At 45.5% G+C, this 18,533-nt stretch overlaps 2 protein-coding genes, 1 long non-coding RNA gene and 1 pseudogene across 3 annotated transcripts; 2 read left to right on the top strand and 2 right to left on the bottom strand.

Annotated features, from left to right (window-relative positions):
• The first annotated feature begins 881 nt into the window (after positions 1 to 881).
• LOC120646452 (GDSL esterase/lipase At5g03610-like) lies at positions 882 to 2,287 on the top strand. Its single transcript, XM_039923015.1, has 3 exons — positions 882 to 1,167; positions 1,459 to 2,001; positions 2,085 to 2,287. Exons 1-3 carry the CDS (start codon positions 882 to 884, stop codon positions 2,285 to 2,287), a joined length of 1,032 nt encoding a protein of 343 aa, XP_039778949.1.
• A 2,565-nt stretch (positions 2,288 to 4,852) lies between these two features.
• On the bottom strand, positions 4,853 to 6,438 carry LOC120643409 (annotated as a pseudogene).
• A 2,569-nt stretch (positions 6,439 to 9,007) lies between these two features.
• On the bottom strand, positions 9,008 to 10,961 carry LOC120643407 (peroxidase 4-like). The gene is made up of 4 exons (XM_039919767.1): positions 10,663 to 10,961; positions 10,331 to 10,522; positions 10,069 to 10,234; positions 9,008 to 9,571 (listed from the first exon to the last, which is right to left on the bottom strand). The coding sequence occupies exons 1-4, from the start codon at positions 10,879 to 10,881 to the stop codon at positions 9,180 to 9,182; spliced, it is 969 nt and encodes a 322-aa protein (XP_039775701.1). The 5' UTR covers positions 10,882 to 10,961; the 3' UTR covers positions 9,008 to 9,179.
• On the top strand, positions 10,105 to 11,130 carry LOC120643408. The gene is made up of 2 exons (XR_005662997.1): positions 10,105 to 10,220; positions 10,316 to 11,130. It is a non-coding gene; the product is annotated as an uncharacterized LOC120643408 (long non-coding RNA).
• The last annotated feature ends 7,403 nt before the right edge of the window (positions 11,131 to 18,533 follow it).

Below are 18,533 nucleotides of genomic sequence, written 5' to 3'. Positions count from 1 at the left end.
TTCTAGGCATCTTAAGGTCCTTTCACACCTCACCTAAGATATCAAAGAAAAATTTTATCTTGAGTGGGGTTTGCAGTTTCCAAATTCTCTTCTTTAGGTTAGGAATATCTTGATGAATTAGTTCCAGATAATGTGATTTTACTGTAAAAACACCTGTCTGATCTCAGTTCCATTTGAAATCATCTCTCTCTTGGATTAGTACCACTGTTGCTAGACATGAGGCAAGATTGTTCCACATCGCGAACTTGTTGCCAATGAGAACTCTGCGCCAAGATAGGTTTGAGAGCAGCAAAATACACAGCACAAATCTTAAAGCATGATCCTATTCCCAGAAATTCGACCGATTCTTTTGAGGAAAAAAACTGTTGACAGATAAATAGCAATTATCTATAATAAAAACCTCAGCGTGGAGTAGTAGAGAGTAGTTTGCTTGTTAGTACATGCACGACACGTATTGACGTCCAACTGCATGCCCTGCTTAGTTGGAGATAGAGGCCGGCCGGGTTGCATTTGAATTGAATAAGGAAGGACGCATGCATGAAACAATAATTAATAATGCGCGCGAAAGAAGATTTATTTGTCATGATAACTCTGGAATCTATATAACCGGTGCTTTATTTTTTTAAGAAAAAAGTTGCAGGGACTCTATCATTAATAAGTCGATCGATCGTACTACGTAGAGATAGAAAAGAATCTTTTGCTTGTCCGGCCGTTCTCATGCATCCTCGCGTTTGCAAATTCCTCCTCCTCCGGTGCTATAAATTCAGCCCTGGACGCCTTAGGTTGAGAGCACGCAAGGCAACGACGACAGATCAGAGGTCGATCGCCGTGGGTGCGGCGGCATTGACAAATAAGCTTCGTCTGGCGATCTTGTGACGACGATGTCGACGAAGCTTGTGTTGACGGCCGCCTGCTGCTTCCTCCTCCTGCTGCTTCTCAATGGCGCTCATCACGTGGAGGCCCGTCGCCACCGCGAGCGTCGCAAGGACTACATGCTGTTGGTCTTCGGCGACTCGTTCGCCGACGCCGGCAACCGTCTGATGAGATCATCAGCAAAGAGCAGGGCGTCGCGTGGGTGGTACTACCCCTACGGCAGCTCTGACTCAGCTCACCGCAACAGAGCAACCGGCCGCCTTTCCGACGGCCTGGTGCAATCAGATTTCCTCGGTACGTACGTACGTGTGTGTATATATACTGCTGTATCTCTGCATATCAATCGTCGATGGTCGATCGATCTGATGAGCTAGCTAGCTAGCTAGAACTAGATGGATCGTCTGGCCATCTGCAAGTTAACTGCATGCATGCATGACTATGATGTAGTACCAGCTTTTTGCTGAATGAATTGATGAATAAAGTAGTAGCAGTAGCTTTTGTTGATCGCATGCACGCAATAATGCATTGGTTTAATTAATTTTATTTAAATTTGCATGCAATGCAATGCAATGCAATGCAATGCAGCGAGGATGCTTGGGAACAATGATGAGTCCCCTCCTCCCTACAGTCCGGGCGAGGATGGGTCGGACGGCGTCAACTTCGCCCTACCCTTCTCCGGCGTGTTGAACGGCCCACAGGAGGAGACGGCCCTGGGCACCCAGATCGACCAGTTGACAAGGATGGTGAACCGCCGGGACGTGGACCTGGACGACGATTACTCCGTCGCGCTCGTCTCCGTCTCCAACGGCCACGACTACTCGCACGTCAGCGACACCACCAGCTCCGAGCAGATGAACGCCTACATCAGGGACGTGACGGATGGAATCGTGGACGCCGTGAAGCGGTTGCAGGACCTTGGTGTCTCCAAGGTCCTGGTGAACTCGCTGCCGCCTCTCGGCTGCACGCCGTGGCGCTCCAGGCTCAGCAGCTACGCTCGGTGTGACAGCAGCGGCAACAACATCGCCAACACGCACAACATGCTCCTCGCACAGAAGCTGTCTGGATTTGAGGACGTCCTGCTACTCGACCTCTACAGCACCTTCGACAGCGTCGCCCGATCCAAATCCGGTATTTGTTCGTCTTAATTAATTTAATTTAAATTTTTCGATCCATTATTGCATCTCAACGATCTGTGCGTCCTACGTACGTAGGCTCGACGCCGTGCTGTGATACCTCGGACCCCAATGGGTATTGTGGACAGGAGGACGGCAGCGGCAGAGCTCAGTACAGCTTGTGCGCCAACCCGGACAGCTACTTTTACTGGGATTACATGCACCCGACGCAGGCCGGATGGGAGGCCGTCATGGATCAGCTGCGAGGACCCATCCAGGATTTCTTGGCCATCTCTAGCTAGCTAGCTAGCTAGGGATTATATATATTAGTTACCTTCCTACTATTATTATTATTATAATTATTAGCTAGCAAGTACAGTTCGTGTCCTTTCGAGATAGATAGTAGCTAGGTTTCATTTGGATTAGTTAAGTTAGCTATTTTGTTCTTCAATCTGGGCATGCCAGCTTCGATATGATTGTATCACAGACCATGCATATGTATATCATCATGCATCAGATTAATCAATTGTGGGGATTATATTATTATTATTATCAGCCTGCGTGCTTGATGATGCATGATCACCTTTAAGTTTGCAAATAATAATTCTCAATAGTCCATTGATCTCTTGCAATGATCATAATAATAAAGCCACCCTATCATAAGTACATACATTTTATAGTTCACCATGTAAGCATCATATATAATATACATGCGGACTACACGCCTATCATCACAGACGATAAACCCATGCATGCATGCCACAAATTAAAAGAATATAACCAATCGTATATTATGTCAGAGGCAACTATAATATATAGGGAGATGTTCAGATAGATTGGCCCAAAGGGGTAGTAAGGCGCTGACTGGTCAAATGTTTGCCAAGGAGGTCATCACTCTTGGGTATATATGCAAATGCCTACCAGCCGGCCTTCAGAGATTATATAAACATAAGGATTTGCGTACGTGCGTGTGTTCATAGGGGTCTGAGTATGCGTGCGTTGTGAGTGTCTACGTTGTACTATGTAATCTCAAAAAAATAAGATGCACACACAATCCCTAGAGTATTTATTCTAAACATTCATTTTATTTTTCTCATATTAAATATATTGAAGTGGGAAACAATTAAATAACATAGAGCACAAAAATATATAGTAGATTGAACATTATTTAAACGAACAGACATCATGTATGTCTCAAGTTCTCAACACATTGCATTGGTAGTACAGCACAGCACCTATACAAATGATTTCATAATTTCTTGACGATCTAATAAAGTTAAGAGGTTACAAACTTTTGCAAGATAATATTATTATTAATGAAGTGGCTCAACATATTAGTGTTCAAGTGCACTGCCTCTTAATTGGTTATTAATCCTTTCTGCACTTCTTCCTGATCTCCCCGTTGGAGCCTGTTAGCAGCGAGATGTCACCCATCATGCCGGTCACAAAATCAGCGAAATATGGGTTCTGGATATATACTAACGTATATATGATTGGACTTGATAAATCTTGTCTCTTTTGTACTGAACCAGAATCCATTAACCATTTGTTTTTTGAGAGTTGTGTGTCCTCCTTACTTTGGCGTGAGATCTCCTTCTTGTTTGGCAGGAATATTGGACTCGATGCCGGTGTGCCTGGATGCCGGTGTAGCTGCTGTTTATGGGGAGGAGTGCCAGTAGTCGTGCCCCGAGGATGTAGGCACATCGCCGAACCTTGTTAAAAAAACATCGTGCCTCGGTATCGTTCTCGTTTGTGTGTTCTGGATATATACTAACGTATATATGATTGGACTTAAGCATCGCTAGATCCACCGTTGAAAAGCTCCTGGGCAGAGTAGTGTACAAGCCCCTTCTTGCAAACAAGATTCTTGTAGTACTAGAATACGGTTGGGGTTTGAAGGTCCAAGGGCGCCAAATTGTTGTCACCTGAACCTGAGGTTCGAGGACAACCTGGTTGCCTTGTCCTTGATGATTGGATGTCTTTCTGATCACTGTAAGTTTGTTCCTCGAGTAGATCAGAAAGTTGGACTTTGCTGAGATCGTCGGCAAGTCCCGTAGTGTCGTTGGATGCATTGTATTGGTTTGCTTCCGGTTCAGATGATTCGGCTAGGTGGCTGTAAAAGCCTCCATGGTCATTGGTTACGCAGATCCATGATCCCAAGATGAAAGTGGCACCTCCTTCGGGCATGGTGTCGGAGAAGTTGAAGTTGGCCATCGCGTTCGTCTGAGGGTCGTCAGAGATCTGCTCCACAGTGTGGGCGCCAGCTGTCCGTTTTTTACTGTCACGCCTACCGAAGGATACCTTAAGGTAGAAGAAGGATCGTGGGGGATCGCCGAGATAAAAAACACGATGGTACAAGCAACACGAGGGTTTAGACAGATTCGGGCCACGAATTGCGTAATACCCTACGTCGTGTTGGGTGGTTTGTATTGCCTGAGGGTTGTAGGTGATAAGTCTATCCTTTGGAGGGGTCCTTACCCGCCCTTGTATAGGCCGGGCGGGGGCAAGGTTACATGAAACCCTAGATCGGTATAAGTCTAGGAGTCTACCCCGAGTACTAGTCTGGTGATTTTCTTTTATACTATCTGGGACCGAATTGTGCCATGTCAGGTATCCCGTGGCTTCGGGTATGACAGTTCACCATGTAATCATCGTACATACACCTATATATCATCACGTACGGGATAAATCCATGCATGCCAGAAAAGAATATAATCGACTAAACATTATTTAAATGAACAGACATCATATCGGAAGTTATGAACGCATTGGTCGCAAAGCATAAAAATGATTCAATTGCGCAATCTAAAGTGCGCGCGCGTGTGTGTTGAAGTGAAAAAATAAAAACTGTAGTGCACAAAAATGCATTTAAACATTGAAACCAACAAACCTCATATATATATATGAACACATTGGTACCCACAATTATTTCACAGTTGTGTGCCAGATAAAAACGGAGAGATAACAAACTTGCAAGATATATAGTGTCGTTGTTGAGAAGTCTCAACAGAGTGTGTATTAGTGCCCTGCCTCTTAGTTAATCCTTCTACAGTTCTTCCTGATTTATCTGTTGGAGCCCGTCAACGGTGTGGCGTCACCCATCTTGATCATGCCAGTCAAAAAGTCAGCGAAAAATGCGCTCTGGTTACTAACATATGATTGGACTTGAGCATCGGTGGATCCACCATTGAAGAGCTCCTGGTCAGAGTGTACAAGCCCCTTCTTGCAAACAAGATTCTTGTAGTAGTTGTTCTCAAATACGGTTGGGGTTTGAAGGTCCAAGGACGCCAAATTGTTGTCACTTGAACCTGAGGTTGGAGGACAACCTGATTGCCTTGTTCTTGCAAAGGCACCATCGATGTTGGTGTCATTGTAGACGTGGGCCCTAAAGTTGGTACAACGTGCTAGGCCAATGGTGTGAGCTCCTGACAAATTAGGCAAAGAAACACATAAGAAATAATATTCTGTGTTTAGAATTTTAGCATTCTTTTTAAGCATTGATGATGATCCAGAATATAGAATTACAAACTTAATTTATCACATAAAGTTTTAAGCATTTTTTTGGTGAACATGAATGGAGGACTAGGGACTTATATATACGTATATAATAACACACACCGGAGAGCGCGACCATGTCCTTCTGGGAGAGCCCCTGCGCGGCGAAGAGTGAGGTGAGGTTCGCCAGGCCCGACGGCGGCGGCGGGATGTTGTTGTTGGCGCCGCTGAAGCTCGCCGTCGTCGAGTCCCTCCTCCCAACCTTGACGTCCCAGCTCGGCCCGCCCAGCTGCATATATATTAATTAATTACAAGCCTAGCTTGCTGGTTCAATTAATATAATTCAGTTCCATTTTAATTATGTTATTTCTTCAAGTGGAGGATCGGACTAGCTTACGATGACTACGCTGTCCCTGGCTGCAATGGCGAGGATGTCGGCGCAGGAGACGACGCCGGGGCACACCTTCTCGACAGCGGACTTGATGGCGTCGATCACCTCGAAGCCTCTCACGGAGGCGTTGTTGGGCTTGGCCATCTTCTCGCCCTGGAAGCTGGCCGTGTTGGACGAAGCAGTCGTGGAAGAAGAGGCGGAGGATGGAGGCGCCCATGCGCTGCTCCCTGGCGATGGCGGCCTGCATCACCGACTTGACGGCGTCGTACACGCCGGGGCTGGGCACGCCGCCGGCCAGCAGCATCAAGATCAGGACAGCGACGGCGCCGCTGCCGCATCTTGCAGCTGATGATGCGGCTCGAGTAGCCATGATCGATCGATCAATAATGTAATGGATGATATATGTATTCCTAGCTAGCTATTCGATCTCGATCTGGTGATCGGTCTTTGTGTGCAAGTGCTGTCTGCGTGCAGCAGGGCAGTGTGCTTCTTGTCAGATAATCTGGGGAACATGCATTGATATTTATAGCCAGCCGATCGAGAGCCCTGGTCTTTGTTTGCAGCAGAATGAAGCTAGCTAGCTAGCTAGCGCTACATAGGAGTAGAATAGAAGCACTCCATGCATGCATAAAAAACATAGTATTGTACTCGATCACCTCCTCTGTTGGACTTTGAGTTGAAAATAAAGCAATCAATCGACCGATCATCCGCCAATCAAGGGTACGGCGTGCTTGCATAAATAATTATTGCCCAACAGCATTATGCAACAGGCCGGCCAGAATCACAGCCACGTTTTCACACAAGATGTGTGTAATAATATTGAATTCGAGAGTTTGGTATGTAGTGTCTAGCTACTAGAGAGTCAATGGTACATGACTGCATTGAAGGAGCTACGAAAGAGTTAGTTGAGGCCTGCTTGATTGACGGGGTTCCCCGGCCAGCAGCATCTCTCTATGAAGTCTATACTTAGTTTAATTTATTAGGAAAGTTTAGGACAGCATGCATGGAGCTCATCAGCTCTCGATCTGCTTTAGTTTGGTTAATGGGAACGCTTGGGCCTGCCTGCAGTTCGTGTCAAGGCAAAAAAGAGCAAGACCACACAACACGGTTTGGTTATCTCAAAAAAAAAAACACAACACGGTTTGGTAAAGCCTTGCCTGCCCTTTTTAAGTCTTATTAGTTACCTGTTTCTGCTAGCTGCAGCCTGTAGTATATGGGCTACCGATCCTTTGCTGAGAGTTGCGTGCCAACACCTTTGCATACCTTTAGTCCCTGGATTAAAGTTTAATCCCTACCCTGTTTACCCTGTTTGGATGGAGGGACTAAATATTATTAATACAGCTAGCTGCACAAAGGCCATATTACCCCTGCCCCCTTACCCTTGCTCTGCTCATGTTACCCCTACCCTTGCTCTGCTCACCACAAATCACAGTCCAATTCGGACTAATAATTCGGCTCCATCCAAACAGGAACAAATTTGCCAAAAAAAAAACACAAATCATCACATGAATGAAACAAGCAAGCAGGCCAACAAGCGAAATTTTTCAACGCGACAACGATGGGAGAAGGTAGACGGAGAACAGTTCGCCTGATAACCTTGTGACTGATGATGACTGAAATAGTTAGCTAGACAGACCTCTATACATATAGTAAGGTCACGAAGTCAAAATGAGTTTAATGCTACGTGCCGAATTTGGCGACTTTATTCCACCTCAATTGTTGGGTGTTTGGCAGACTGGAAATAACCTATGCTCATAGAGTATATAAAAAAAACTATGCTCGAAGCTAATCAAAAGGGTATGTACTTCCAGCAAGCTATAGTCACCGGCCGGTCTAAGATCGTTATTGTTGGAAAGAGTCCTGGTGTTTCTGTGTTAATTAATTCCTCTTACAAAGAACATCATCAATTATATCTCAGTGTTCGTAATTCTGTACTATGGCGAACCCATATGTATAGTATATCATAATACTTGTGTAGGTTGCTGGTGTGGTTTGGTTATCCTTCCAAACCAGGCAACAGTGCATGATGATTTCAATTTTGAGATGTCTGCATATATGAACCTAGCCAAATAAAATTTAAAACAATGTGTTCGATGAACTAGCCATATATATGAAACCAATCATTTCAATATATTACACTACTATTTGATCTAGCTGGTGGTCACACATAAGCCAATACATCAAACCTTAGTACAAACAACACGTGGAGATGATGTTGTGACCACATATCCAGTGGCAGAACCCTATATGGATCATACTGGGCTTCGATCCCCCCCCCCCCCCCCCCCTTGCGCCTCGCAAAAATTTCTTAAACCTCATGCTGAAGTCCAGTTAATTCAGGCCAGTAGCCACCACAAACACATTAGCCCATAAGCTACAAGCACGTTAGCCACATGATGAGCTACAAAAGGGTATGTACTTCCAGCATAGCTTGCTCCGATCCCAGTCAGGGTGCAGATGCAATACTGTAACCTGATGCACATTTTGCATTTTAACCTCTATATTTTCAATGAATTGAGCACAGTCCAATAATAATTCATTCCATCTAAATCATCCAAGATGCATCGAAGGGATGCAACTGCCCTAGTGCACTGGAGCACTGGAACATCCTCCTCCTCCTCCACCCCCCCCCCCAACCCCCACCCAGGGGCCGAGCTACATTGTCTCGGGGGGGGCGGGGGTGCCCGGGCACCCACGCCGAAACGAAAGCTCAATGCTAATCATCAAATTTTCACTTCATAAATCAGAGAGCTAGTAGCAAAATCATAGATAGGGCACCCCTCTCGATTCAGCTCTAGCTTCACCCCTGCCCCCCCCCCCCCCCCACACACACACACACATGTTTTGCTTCATGCTCCACCATTTGTGCGCATCTGAATATAGCACGCTGACCTAACCAGTTCTAGTATCAACCCAATATGTATAGCCGCGTTGCTTATTCAGTTTGTTCCCAACAAAAAATTAGGTAGATAAATAGGCTCATAGTTGGCTTTGGTCAAATTAAGTCGGATCGATAGATCATGTGTTGAGAGGGAGGACAAACATGCATGGAAGGAGGCGTGCTTACCTTGACATCACAAGTGATACATTATATTATCTCATGCAAGTTATATTAGACACAATAAAAGAGATGATGTAGGAAACAATTGATACATGCATTCTTATTTAAATGAACCAACATGTGAACACATTGACACAACATGATGATTTAACAATTGTTGTACGAAAATTTAGAAACGGCACAAAGTAGTTGAATGTGACTGAAGAAATAAAAAGCCACCTCAAAGCTAATGCACATCCCATCTTCACTAGTTGATCCTTCTGCAGTTCATCCTTATCTCCCCATTGGAGCCCGTCAATGGCGTGATGTCACCCATCTTGATCATGCCGGTCACAAAGTCGGCGAAAAATGTGCTCTGGCTACTAACGTATGATTGGACTTGAGCATCGGTGGATCCGCCGTTGAAGAGCTCCTGGTCAGAGTGCAGAAGCCCCTTCTTGCAAACAAGATTCTTGTAGTAGTTGTTCTCAAATACGGTTGGGGTTTCAAAGTCCAAGGGCGCCAAATTGCTGTCGCCTGATCCTGAGGTTCGAGGACAAGCTGATTGCCTTGTTGTTGCGAAGGCACCATCGATGTTGGTGTCGTTGTAGACGTGGGCCCTAAAGTTGGTACAACGTGCTAGGCCAATGGTGTGAGCTCCTGACAAATTAGGCAAAGAAACACATAAGAAATAATATTCTGTGTTTAGAATTTTAGCATCTTTTTAAGCATTGATGATGATCCAGAATATAGAATTACAAACTTAATTTACCAGATAAAGTTTTTAAGCATCTTTTTTTAAAAAAAAAAGGTACAGGCTGTTCAAGGTTCTCTCTCAGTGTGTAACAAAGATATATAAAGGTATTTGACTCTATAAATACCTGGTTGAAGACTGATCTTTCAGCCATTAACAGTTGTCTATGTTTGTTAGTGGTCCATTTTTAAAAGTTTTAAAGTATAATAAAATAAAAGGATCGTGTGATAGTTTGGTTTGTGATGGAGATGACTTATAATTGATCCTCCTATCTAGTCAAAACGACAAGGAAATGTCAATGGTTCCCTTCCCCTTGGACCTTGGTGATATATTTTGGTGAACATGCATGCTGCATATTATGGAGAGGACGGAGTAGGGAACTAGTATATTATAGCACACACACCGGAGAGCGCGACCATGTCCTTCTGGGAGAGGCCCTGCGCGGCGAAGAGGGAGGTGAGGTTGGCCAGGCCCGACGACGGCGGCGGGATGTTGTTGTTGGCGCCGCTGAAGCTCGCCGTCGTCGAGTCCCTCCTCCCAAGCTTGACGTTCCAGGTCGGCCCCCCAAGCTGCATGTATATATATATTTATCGATCGATCGATCAGTAGTGTTAATTAAATTGCTGATCCGCATCAGTTCTTGACTGCAGGGGCGACTAGCTTACGATTACGACGCTGTCCCTGGCGGCGATGGCGAGGATGTCGGCGCAGGAGACGACGCCAGGGCAGGCCTTCTCGACGGCGGACTTGATGGCGTCGATCACCTCGAAGCCTCTCACGGAGCCGTTGTTGGGCTTGGCCATCTTCTCGCCTTGGAAGCTGGCCGTGTCGTCCAGTAGCAACGACGCGTCGCAGCCCTGCAGAGAATAATGAAAATTGCAGACAATAATTAAGGATAAATAGGTGATCTGATCAAGTTCATGATGATCAGCAAGTAGTTTTGACTTTTGAGTGAGTAAATATTGATCATATATTTATTAGTAGTATTAGTAAGTACTTGGACGAAGCAGTCGTGGAAGAAGAGGCGCACGATGGAGGCGGCCATGCGCTTCTCCCTGGCGATGGCGGACTGCACCACCGACTTGACGGCGCTGTACAAGCCGGGGCAGGAGCTGGAGTAGAAGCTGCTGGAGAGCTGCGCCGACGAGGTGCCGGCGAGCAGTATCAGGAGGAGAGCGATGCATCTTGCAGCTGCTGCTGATGCACGAGCAGCCATGGCGATCTTCGTCTAAGCCTCTTGCTTGAGGGTGAGATTAGCTGCTAATTAACAAGATGCAGGAAGAGCTAGCAGAGTGGTAGCTGCTGCCTGGAGCTGGATAGCCTGGACGACACTGACGGATATTTATAGTAGAGAAAATAAACTAATATAACACCTGGAGTCGGTTTGCATGTTTAGACTACAACAGTATCGTACTACGACTAAAGCATATATATAATATATGATTGATTGATTCGATTATTTAAATCATGCGTGCATGATTATTTAAATGAAGTTGGACTTTGAGTTGAAAAAAGAAAGCAGTGGACCAATTACAAAGGCAGGCCAGGCAAGGCAAGCGTGTTGGTCGCGCAGGAATCACGCGTTTCAGACCATGGCCACTGTTGTTGTGGAGTCGAGGCAAGGCAAGGCCTGATTGCCTTGCCAGTAGGCCGGCCGCCGCCTGCTCTGTGCGACTTTGGGCACTATCCCATGCATCCCCTGAACACCACTGACTGCTTGCTGAGTGGGAACACTTGGACCTCTCTAGTACTAGTACTAGTAGTATACAATCAAGCTGCAGGCCGGCCGACACGCTCTGCAGCTACTTGCTGTCTGTTGACAGCCAAATTTGACATCTGCTGAGTTCGACCGATCTGACCGGTCTGATCGGTCGGGCCGACCGGTCAGACCGGTCTGGTCTGTACTCTGTACAGTCCGAGTAGAATTAGGGTTTTTGTAAAGAGTCCTCATGTAATCCTACTCGTGAAGGGGTACGTCTTCCCCGGCCTATAAATATAAAGGCTAAGGCCGATTGAGGTTATTCCCAATCGAATCAATACAAAAAATCGCATTACTTTTATCTCTCAAACCCTAGCCTTTTCCAACCCTAGATTGCTTTCTTCCTTCGTCCCGGCGGCGTTTGAAGATGTTCTGAGTGGCCTGCCGACCTCAGAGCAACCCTACGATCACGAGCTCCGACGGGGTCCCTCCCGAGCTCGCTGTTCTAGGTCTTCGCGAGTTCTCTGTCTGCACCGGTCAGACCGGTCGGCGAAACCGGTCAGACCGGTCCGCCCAGGGTTCCCGCTGTGTTGATCGTTTTGACGATCGTCGCGCGTTCTAGCGCATTCGAGTGCGTTGGCGCAATTCTGTGTCAACACACTTTTTGGCGACTCCACTGGGGAAAGATTAATCTGGTTTTAAAACCGATCTGATCTGCTCCCTGAAGAAGATGGGCTCTTCAGAAATTAACAAAGAGAACATCATCACGGCTACCATGGAGGAGCTCACCGAGGAGGAACGCAAGGCCTACCTTCTTGTGGAGGAGCACGTCAAGGCACAATTCTTGAAGGGCTTCAAGAAGGATCGTGGTGGCCTCGTCAAAAGGGTGGATGAGTTCGTGCTGCCGTCTCTCAAGCTTAACCAGGGTAAGATTGAAGAGATCCCCAATGTAAGCCTTTCTCCATCTGATATGTTTGATAGGATGTCATCTTTAATGGATCAGAAGATTATTGCTGCACAAGCTGCTACAGGTGACATTTTAGTTAAATTGAGTAGTGATGTTGATGTGCTTAAAGGTAAACAACCTATGTCAAATCCTAACTCATCAGATCCGAGTTCGGCTACCCCTGAGTTCACATCTGAACCACTTTATGGTATGCCGCCGAACTCGTTCCCAGGCCAAACCCCACCACCGTCGACCGTGCACACAGCACCGGTCAGACCGGTCCCACAGATCGGTCCGACCGGTCAGATCGGTTACTCAGTGCTGTCGCCAACGCCTCTCGAGACAATTCCAGGTTCGGCTGCCCCTAGCAGAACTAATGAATTGTCACTTTATACACCGCCCCGCACTACTGCTGTAGCGGGAGGATCACAGGGATCTGGACCTAATCAAGGACCGATCCCAACTTCGTTACAGAAGATGGTGCATGGAAATCCTAATGCACATCGGTTTTCTGAGTTCTATACCAGCCAGCACTATCAAGCCGATCTTCTTAAGTTCAAAGAGGATCTGGCAAATGCGATTAAGAGTAAGCTTGGGGTGGATATGGGTACTACACGTTTATATCAAAAACCTTATCCCGCTGAGTTTGATTTCACTCCTTTTCCTGCTGGTTGGCGTATTCCTGAGTTTACTAAATTTAATGGTGATGATTCTCATACAACTTGGGAACACATTAGTCAATATGTATTGCAGTTAGGGGAAGCTGGTTTTAATGATGCTTTACGTGTGCGTTTATTTTCTTTATCTTTGACTGGAACGGCTTTCTCTTGGTTTTCTTCACTTGCACCTAACTCTGTTCGCAATTGGGCTCAATTGGAGCGTAAATTTCATGATCACTTCTTTAGTGGGGAAACCGAAGCGAAATTGTTGGATTTAACAATGATTAGGCAAGGACGTGATGAATCTTCCTCGGATTATTTCAAAAGATTTAAAGAAATTAAAAATCGGTGTTTTAGTTTGACAATTTCCGAAAAAGATTTGGCGGATTTGGCATTTAATGGTTTACGTTCTTATTTGAAAGAGAAATTTGAGGGCTTTGAATATCATACCGTGAATTTCTTGCAAGTCAAAGTCATGGGTTTAGAATTTAAACTTAAAAATGCCAAAGATACTTTCAACCCTCATCGGTCCAACACACACATTCTTGATCATGATTCGGATGGTTCGGACGATGATAGTAAGGAAGTATATGCCGCTGAATTTGTTTGGCCATCAAAGGCCAAACCCGGTTCGGTTCCGTCTCTTAAGCCGATTCAAAAGAATCGGCAGGAGGAGCCGAAGTTTACTTTTGATGTTTCTAAGTGTGATCGGATTTTTGATGAATTGCTTAAGAATGGTAACATCTGATTATCGCATGCTATTCCATCTCCCGACGAGCTTAAACGACATGCATATTGTAAGTGGCATAACTCTACATCTCATGCTACTGATGATTGTAATGTTTTTCGTCGACAGGTACAATCGGCCATTAATGAAGGACGATTAGTACTTTCTGAGATGCAGATTGACAAAGCTCCTTTCCCTGTTCATACGCTGGAATTAAACAATCCAAAGGTGATCATTCGGCCGGAATAAGCCGAAGGAGCCAAGGGAAAGCATGTTGTCATCGGTGATCCAAGACCGATGAACACAAGTGACAAGATCCTTGCCCGAGAAGTTATCAAAGAGAAAACTGATGATGGAAAGAGTACTCTGAAGATCATTGTCAAGAATCCCAGACTCGAGGGGCAAGGGAGCTCTCTACCAGAAAATCGATCTGCTGATCAGGCACGACCGGTCAGACCTGTGTCTCCGACCGGTCAGACCGGTCCGACCGGTCAGACCGGTTCCTCCAACCGGTCAGACCGCCCTAGTGACCGTCCCCAGACTTTCAAGCCAAAACGTCCGGAAGTGGGTACTTGGAAGACCAATGAGGTGAAGGTGCAGGGAAGAGCTACTAATCAGAAGCCCACCTTCAACCAGTTGCGGAACAAGTACACAAAGGCCGTTCAAAACGATCGGCTGCTAAAAAAGAGACCGCGATCACCACTGCACCAAGATCGTCCAGCGTCCCCGAGGAGGGAATTCAGCAGGCGCAGAGGTGATGTTGTCACATTGTATCCTCCTCAGAAGATGTATGCTACCATGCCATGGATGCCACCGGCGTCAAATGCAACAAATCCGGTGTGGGAACATGAAGGGATATGGATGCAGTGTTTTCCGATGCCTTATCCTCCACATTATCAGGGGGAAAGCTCCAGAGTGCCAGTACATGACCGAATGGGACCGCGTCAATCTGGTCCTGTGCAGCAGGTTGCACCGGTCAGACCGGTCTCATCAGAGGCCGGGTCAAGCTCCTGTTCCGAGGTTTGAATATCGCGTCAAAGAAAAGAGGGAGGAGCAGAAGACTGTGGCTGATTCAGAGAAGTTTAAAGCCGATGTTGTGGTTCAAATCGGTGAAATCAAGGTGTCCATAAAGGATACGGGCAAGAAACCGATGGATATAGATACATCGGTTGATGTTCCTTCACAAAAGCCGGTCATGGCCAATGATCATGAGGCCGGTAGCAGCAGGGGTGCAGCGGATAAGTACCATCAGCCTAGATGGTGCCCTTCGGGTTTAACTCATACGCAAAAAAGGAAATTGCAGCGCCTCCGCAACAAAGAAAAGAAGGAACAGGAGAAGGAGAAGATGAGGGATGAGGAATTCAACAGATACATGCCTATGTTCCCTCAAGGCAGGGTGTGGAAGGCTAAGACAGCTGACCAGCCAGACAGACCGGTCGGGCCACCACAACCGACCGGTCAGACCGGTTAGACAGACCGGTCAGACCGCTCTGACCAATCGGTCAGACCGGTCGAGCCCAATACAGAGGCAACAGTCGAATCGGTGCCGCCCGTTTCGGTTTCTTCTGTTGATGAAGCCCCAGCAATTTCTCCGACATCAGAAGACGAAGAGTTGGTAGACTACGAAGCGTCTCCAGAGCGCACCAATATGGAGATCAATGTGGTGCACTTATCTTCGGATTACTTCGTGGTTCCGGAGGAGGATTTGGCTCATCTTCAGTTCGGGCCCTGTGAAGCTGTGTTCCAGAAGCCAAGCGAGAAAGACAATCATCTGAAGGCTCTTTATGTGAGGGGACACATCAACGGGAAGCTGGTGACTCGCATGCTAATAGATGGTGGGGCCATTGTAAATCTTATGCCCTACTCGCTGTACAAGAAGCTCGGTGGCCAAGACGAAGACTTGATCAAGACGAACATGACTGTTAGTGGTGTTGGAGGGAGCGAGCCCCTTAGCGCCAAAGGAGTTGCTTCCATGGAGCTCACCATTGGAAGTAAGACGCTTGCTACAGCTTTCTTCGTCGCAGAAGTGCAAGGTAACTACAATTTGATTCTTGGGAGGGATTGGATTCATGCAAATTAGTGTGTTCCTTCTACCTTGCATCAGTTTCTTGTTCAGTGGATCGATGATGAGGTTGAGATTGTCATGGGGACACTTCATCCTTTGTTGCTTTAGCCGATTCGGATTCCATTAGTGCACACGACAACGTCAAGTGTTCATCGGGCGTAGATCTGTCCGATTATGATTTGATCAGTTGCACTAAGGATGGTTTTGTTTCTGCTGTACTAAAGCCGATGGATAATCGGCTAAATCATTTAATGTAAATCAGATGAGTACAACAGACACTCCAGAAGAGACCGGTCAGACAGCCAGTGCCGACCGGTCAGACCGGTCCTGTCCCGTTCGGCGCACAGGGCCTACCGGTCAGACCGGACACCCCGACCGGTCAGACCGGTCCAACACAGAATGGCTGCAGCAGAGGCTAGATCAATATCAGGCGCGTACGAACGATATGTGTGAAGCCATTGAAGATTCTGGTGATCTAGATAAGTTGGGCCAGGGGTTTACATCGGCTGATCCTTTAGAGAAGGTAGATATTGGTGATGGAACTATTCCTAGGCCGACTTTTGTAAACAAAAATTTATCGGCTGAATATAAAGCCGATTTGGTTAATTTATTGAAGGAATATGTTGATTGTTTTGCTTGGGAATATCATGAAATGCCTGGTTTGAGTCGTGATTTTGTTGAGCATCGTTTACCAATTAAAGCCGGTTTTAGACCTTATAAACAACCGGTTAGGCGTTTCAATCCCATTATTTATGACCGAATTAAAACTGAAATTAATCGTTTACTTGATGCTGGATTTATTCGGTCTTGTCGTTATGCTGATTGGATCTCTAATATTGTGCCCGTTGAGAAAAAGGATTCGGGGAAAATTAGAGTGTGCATTGATTTTAGAGATCTTAATAAAGCTACTCCCAAGGATGAATATCCTATGCCTATAGCCTATATGTTGATTAATGAGGCTTCCGGACATCGTGTCATTAGTTTTCTTGATGGTAACGCCGGTTACAATCAAATATTCATGGCCGAAGAAGATATATCTAAAACGGCCTTTAGATGTCCGGGATTTGTCGGCTTATTTGAGTGGGTAGTTATGACTTTTGGTTTGAAAAATGAGGGTGCTACTTATCAAAGAGCTATGAATTTAATCTTTCATGATTTGATTGGTGTCATCTTGGAAGTTTACATTGATGATATTATCATTAAATCGGCCGGTTTAGATCATCATTTAGCTGATTTAAGAATTGCTCTTGAAAGGATGCACCGGTATGGTTTAAAGATGAATCCACTCAAATGTGCTTTTGGTGTATCGGCTGGAAAGTTTCTTGGCTTCATTATTCATGAAAAGGGAATAGAGATTGATCCTAAGAGAATTGAAGCCATGAAGAAGGTTGAAGCCCCTACATGCAAGAAGGATTTACAAAAGTTCTTGGGCAAGGTAAATTTCTTGAGAAGATTTATATCTAACTTGTCCGGGAAGATCGATGCTTTTACTCCTATTCTTCGGTTAAAAGATGAAACCGAATTTACTTGGGGGGCAAAACAGCAAGAAGCATTTGAGAAGATCAAGATTTATTTGTCTTCACCACCCGTACTCAAAGCACCTAGGAGAGGAGTACCTTTCAGACTTTATGTGGCTGCTGAAGACAAGGTTATTGGGGCTGTTTTGACTCAAGAGACCGAAGAGAAGGAATAAATTATTACATATTTAAGCCAACGACTTATTGATGCGGAGACGGGGTATACATTTATTGAGAAGTTATGTTTATCTCTTTATTATGCTTGTACCAAATTGAGACATTATCTATTATCTAGTACTTGCATAATAGTATGTCAAACCAATGTGATCAAACATATGTTACAGAAACCAATTTTGAGTGGTAGAATTGATAAGTGGGCTTATGCTTTGGTTGAGTATGATTTGGCTTGTGAACCTTTAAAATATATGAGAGGCCAAATTGTAGCGGATTTTATTGTTGAGCATCGGATTAATGATAAGTATGATTTAGAAGTCGGCTATATTACTTGCATATCATGGAAGTTGTACTTTGATGGATCGGTTTGTGATGATGGTCAAGGGATTGGTGCTGTTCTTATTTCTCCGAATGGTGCTGTTTTTGAATTTTCAAACCGATTGGAAGAAGAGTGCACAAATAACCAAGTTGAATATGAGGCTCTTCTATTTGGCTTGGAATTCTTGCAATCTATGGGCGTGAAGCATGTTGAACCCTTTGGAGACTCTATTCTGGTGGTGCAGCAAGTATCTAAGGTATGCCATTGTTATAATGGTTCTCTAAATGCATATCTTGATAAATGCCTCGATATTATTTCCTCTTTCGATGAATTTATTATCAAACATATTCCGAGGGAGGAGAATGGAAAGGCAAATACTCTGGCTCAGCAAGCATCTGGTTATAATGTTACAAAAAAATATTTCAACATTCGCAAGCCGATGCAAACGAAAGCCGAATTTCTGGTTCTGGACACACCGGTCCGACCGGTCGGCGATACCGGTCTGACCGGTCCAGAGACCGGTCTGACCGGTGATGCATCTGCTGATTCTGATTCGGCCAAAAAAGTTGATTCAATTGTTTCGGCCGAAGCTCAGGATTGGAGGGTCCCTTTTATATCATATTTGAGAGATCCTGGTCGTGGTGCAGAGAGAAATATTCGGCGTTTGGCTTTAAAGTATGTTTTAATCGACGATGAACTTTATCGTCAAACTGCCGAAGATTTGCTCCTCAAATGTTTAGACTCGGATCAGACTCGGGTTGC

This window comes from Panicum virgatum, chromosome 8K (assembly GCF_016808335.1).
Source record: "Panicum virgatum strain AP13 chromosome 8K, P.virgatum_v5, whole genome shotgun sequence".
In the NCBI taxonomy this organism is placed as follows: Eukaryota; Viridiplantae; Streptophyta; class Magnoliopsida; order Poales; family Poaceae; genus Panicum; species Panicum virgatum.
The sequence above is the reverse complement of the archived record's forward strand: the minus strand, read 5'-3'. Positions and strand labels throughout refer to the sequence as shown.

What these genes read in the sequence shown, in the direction of transcription:
- LOC120646452 (XM_039923015.1), top strand. Translation starts at nt 882, where the DNA reads ATGTCGACGAAGCTTGTGTTGACGGCCGCCTGCTGCTTCCTCCTCCTG. An exon ending in GGTGCAATCAGATTTCCTCG is followed by an intron (nt 1,168 to 1,458) that starts GTACGTACGTAC and finishes AATGCAATGCAG; the next exon opens with CGAGGATGCTTGGGAACAAT. An exon ending in CGTCGCCCGATCCAAATCCG is followed by an intron (nt 2,002 to 2,084) that starts GTATTTGTTCGT and finishes CTACGTACGTAG; the next exon opens with GCTCGACGCCGTGCTGTGAT.
- LOC120643407 (XM_039919767.1), bottom strand. Translation starts at nt 10,881, where the DNA reads ATGGCTGCTCGTGCATCAGCAGCAGCTGCAAGATGCATCGCTCTCCTC. An exon ending in CCAGGGACAGCGTCGTAATC is followed by an intron (nt 10,235 to 10,330) that starts GTAAGCTAGTCG and finishes ATATACATGCAG; the next exon opens with CTTGGGGGGCCGACCTGGAA. An exon ending in GGACATGGTCGCGCTCTCCG is followed by an intron (nt 9,572 to 10,068) that starts GTGTGTGTGCTA and finishes CTAATTTGTCAG; the next exon opens with GAGCTCACACCATTGGCCTA.